Genomic DNA, 3,294 nt, shown 5'->3' on the forward strand with positions numbered 1-3,294 from the left:
AGTGAAAAAAGAGTTACTCTCAGTGGGAGGAGCCGAATGACATGTAGTCCGAGAGAGAGGAAGAGGGGAAAGGGGGTGGTGGGGGTGAGAGAGGGGTGCTGCCGGAGGTCGAGAGCCATGTAAGAGCGCCCTGAAGAGGGGGGGACCAACTGGAATAGGAGGTGGAGGGAGGGGGCAAGAGCCCCAGGACCTTACCGCATCATCATTCAAAAACTCGAGCCGGAAGTTTATTTCGCGCATCTGCCCTTCGAGAGTACCTACTCATAAACCACAAGCAAGCAGACGATTGTGTTTCTCTGTTTAAGCTCAACAATAGTCATAGTGTGTATCACACGGTTAATAACGCACCACAAAAGTCGGCTATTCGGTGCTCGAGTGGGAGGGGAGGGGAGGGGCCGAGTGGTGTGGGGGAGGGGAGGGGCGGTATGGTCCTAAACAAACACTCTGGAGGGCCACCGTGTCATAATACATGGCGGGCGCGGTGGCGGGCCGTATGGTGGCAGCCCGTGGCATGGCCGCCATCGCGTCATCGCACGACCATGTTTATTTTTTGGCGGGCGTTTATCTATGGCGGCGATGCATAAAACATCGGACAGTACTTCCCTGCTCCGCGCCCGGCCCCGCCCCGCCACGCCCCACCATGCCCCGCCACGCCCCGCGGTGACTCTAGCGGCAGGTAACGCGCGTTGTGGACGCTGCACACAGTATACACGCTCGCGTGGTGCTGTTTTTATTGAGGCCTTTTCCCATCCCTCCCCGCATCATGACATGTTGGTCCAGCCGCACAGACTCTCCAGCCACACCGTGCAGAGAACAAGAGCGCGGCGGCGGCTGTTGTTGGGCACAGAGTCCAGAGATTCCAGACTTACCGCAAGGGCGAGAGTACATTCACAGCACACAATTACAAAAAATAAAAGGAAACATTGTGAACAGACAAACTGTACTCTGTCAACCCTAATGCATATATTGTCCGCATTAAAGAAAGTAGACACTCCGAGTACTATTTGTGTCCATTTAAAAGTGTAGGAATCGGCATGTCTACTTTCCTTCGAGTTCACATGCCATGTCCACTTTCTTTAATGTAGACAGTGTACGCATCTGAGTTGAAAGAGTACGAAGGATTTGTCTCAATAATATTTGCTGAACTCCGCACCAACAAAAAATAATATGATGATGTTACACACATATATTTGTTTCAACAAGAGAAATTGTTGCTGAAAACTATTTTGTGGCTGAAGAAATCAACAAAATTATATTTGCAGCAACAACAAACTATTTTGATGCAGAAACTAAAGACGTATTCCACTTCCAAAATCTACATTTCTTAAAAATTAAGTTTAACTGTATGACTTACTCAGTTTTTGGTCCATTTCATGCCAGAATGTCATGGAGGTTCAAAGGAAGGTGAGGTAGAAGGAAGGCAATGCTCTGGCTACGCTTGCTGCTTTATCCCTTCGCCCGGCAACGGCGACACTGTAGGACAAAATTCAAAACGAAAGAAAAGCAGAGGGAAAAGAACTTGTTGAATTCAGTCTGGTGCCCCTATTTGATTGTAATCATTCTCATTCAAACAAAAACGAACCAAATTATGTAAGATTTTACATTCTTGTATTTCTGAACATCGTGATTGATTCAACTAAGGCCACCTCTAACCTCGAAATAGTATCTCGATGTCGAATGAATAACTCCACTACCGCCCATCAAAAGCGTAATATTCTGTTATAAAATATTACCTTGTAACCTGCAGTCAGTTTATGTTACTTACACGATAAATGCTAATAGAAAAGTAAATAGAAAAGTACAGGAGATAAAATTTAAAACACAATACGTAAACCACTTGCCCACACTTTTTCATCTCACATCTCACCGAAGACAAACAAAAGACAAGAGTATTGGCAGGTGCCAACATGACAGAAAAACGAAGAATGAAAAAACATCACTGGTGGGTTACAGGGAACGGCATTTTCTTCTGTTCCAATTAAAATGAACCAAAAGTTGAATGGGTGATTTCATTTTCAGAAGGTAAAGACGTTCGCCTCAAGAGAAACGATTGCCATTTGGCACTCCATAGAGGCATGTGGGACTTCCCTCGGCCCGGCTTTGCTTCGGCGAGCTGATCCTGATGTACCTATGGACCTGCTGCCCGCTCTGGTCGGCGCCGAGGGCGTGCCGCCGCCGGAGGAGGAGCACGGGGCCGATGTCGACGCGGGGGGTTGGGGGTTTGGCCTACTCTGCTCCTCGCCCACCGCAGAGCACGACGCGCTGGTTTTGCGGCGGGGCGGGGCCGCGGCGGCGGGGGCCGGGGCGACCGGGTCTGGGGCTTGTCGCCCTGCAGCGGGGCCCGCGCCGGCCCGCCCTGCTGCTCTAACTTGCGGGATAACTTTGCGGAATTTGCCGCGCGGCTTGGCGAGGCAACTTGGGCCCCTAATTCGTCTAAGTTCGGCAGGGAGCCATATGTTGCGAGCACGATGAGGCGTACCTGGAGGAGGACGCGACGATGGCAAGAACGTCGTACTGTACACACAATGGGGGTGCGTCGTTCGTCGACGGCATGGCTGCCGGAGGGTTGCGGAGACTTTCGTGAGATCGAGTGAATCATCGATCGTAAAGAGAGGGCCGCGTTTATAACGACGAGTCGCTTTTCTCCCGCCATGATATATGTGGAAATGATACTCATTTCGGCGATGCGGTGACTCCGGGTGATCCCCCCCTCCCTCCACCAAGCAGTTTAGCGTTCCCGTTCATCCCAGCAGGTGGCACACCGCGCCACACAGACACCAACACACACACACACACACACACACTCTCACACACACACACACACACACACATCGGCAGTCCATTTGCATGAGGAGCCACTCCGAGCCGACCCCTCTAGCTAGAACCGTCCGCAGCAAAAACATTTCCCCCTAGCGGCAGCAGCAGCAGCAGCAGCACCACCACCACCACACAATGCAAAAAGCTGCTTCATTACGGCTACATGACCCCGGGAACTGAGTCTGACCTCCCAGTCGTATATCTAGAGCGCGTCAGGCAGCAGCAGCGCCACGCTCGACGCGCTCACACTCACACAACACACATGCACGCACACACACACACCGGTGGGAATGCAGGTTGCCTACCCGTAGGTGCGTATGAACACGCATTAGTTTGAGAGGGCCGTGATGTCAGTCGGGAAAGCGGGGGGAGGGGGGGGGGTGATCCCCTCTGACCCCCCAACAACCCCACGGCGGTGCATGCAGTGCGGTTGCGCCTCTGCTTTATCGTGCGGGTCGGACCCCCCCCCCCCCCCCC

General features: G+C 52.2%; 1 protein-coding gene across 1 annotated transcript in view; it reads right to left on the reverse strand.

Moving 5' to 3' along the window:
• LOC113202427 (homeobox protein caupolican-like) overlaps positions 1–1,865 on the reverse strand; it is an 85,084-nt gene extending 83,219 nt beyond the window's left edge. The window contains exons 1-2 of the mRNA XM_052266172.1: positions 1,766–1,865; positions 1,355–1,473 (exon numbers count right to left, since the gene is read on the reverse strand). Coding sequence (XP_052122132.1) covers positions 1,355–1,388 — 34 coding nt within the window. The 5' untranslated portion in view covers positions 1,389–1,473; positions 1,766–1,865. The remainder of the gene's footprint in view (positions 1–1,354; positions 1,474–1,765) is intronic.
• Positions 1,866–3,294: the final 1,429 nt, after the last annotated feature.

This window comes from Frankliniella occidentalis, unplaced genomic scaffold (assembly GCF_000697945.3).
Source record: "Frankliniella occidentalis isolate FOCC.00 unplaced genomic scaffold, Focc_3.1 Scaffold36, whole genome shotgun sequence".
Taxonomy (NCBI): Eukaryota; Metazoa; Arthropoda; class Insecta; order Thysanoptera; family Thripidae; genus Frankliniella; species Frankliniella occidentalis.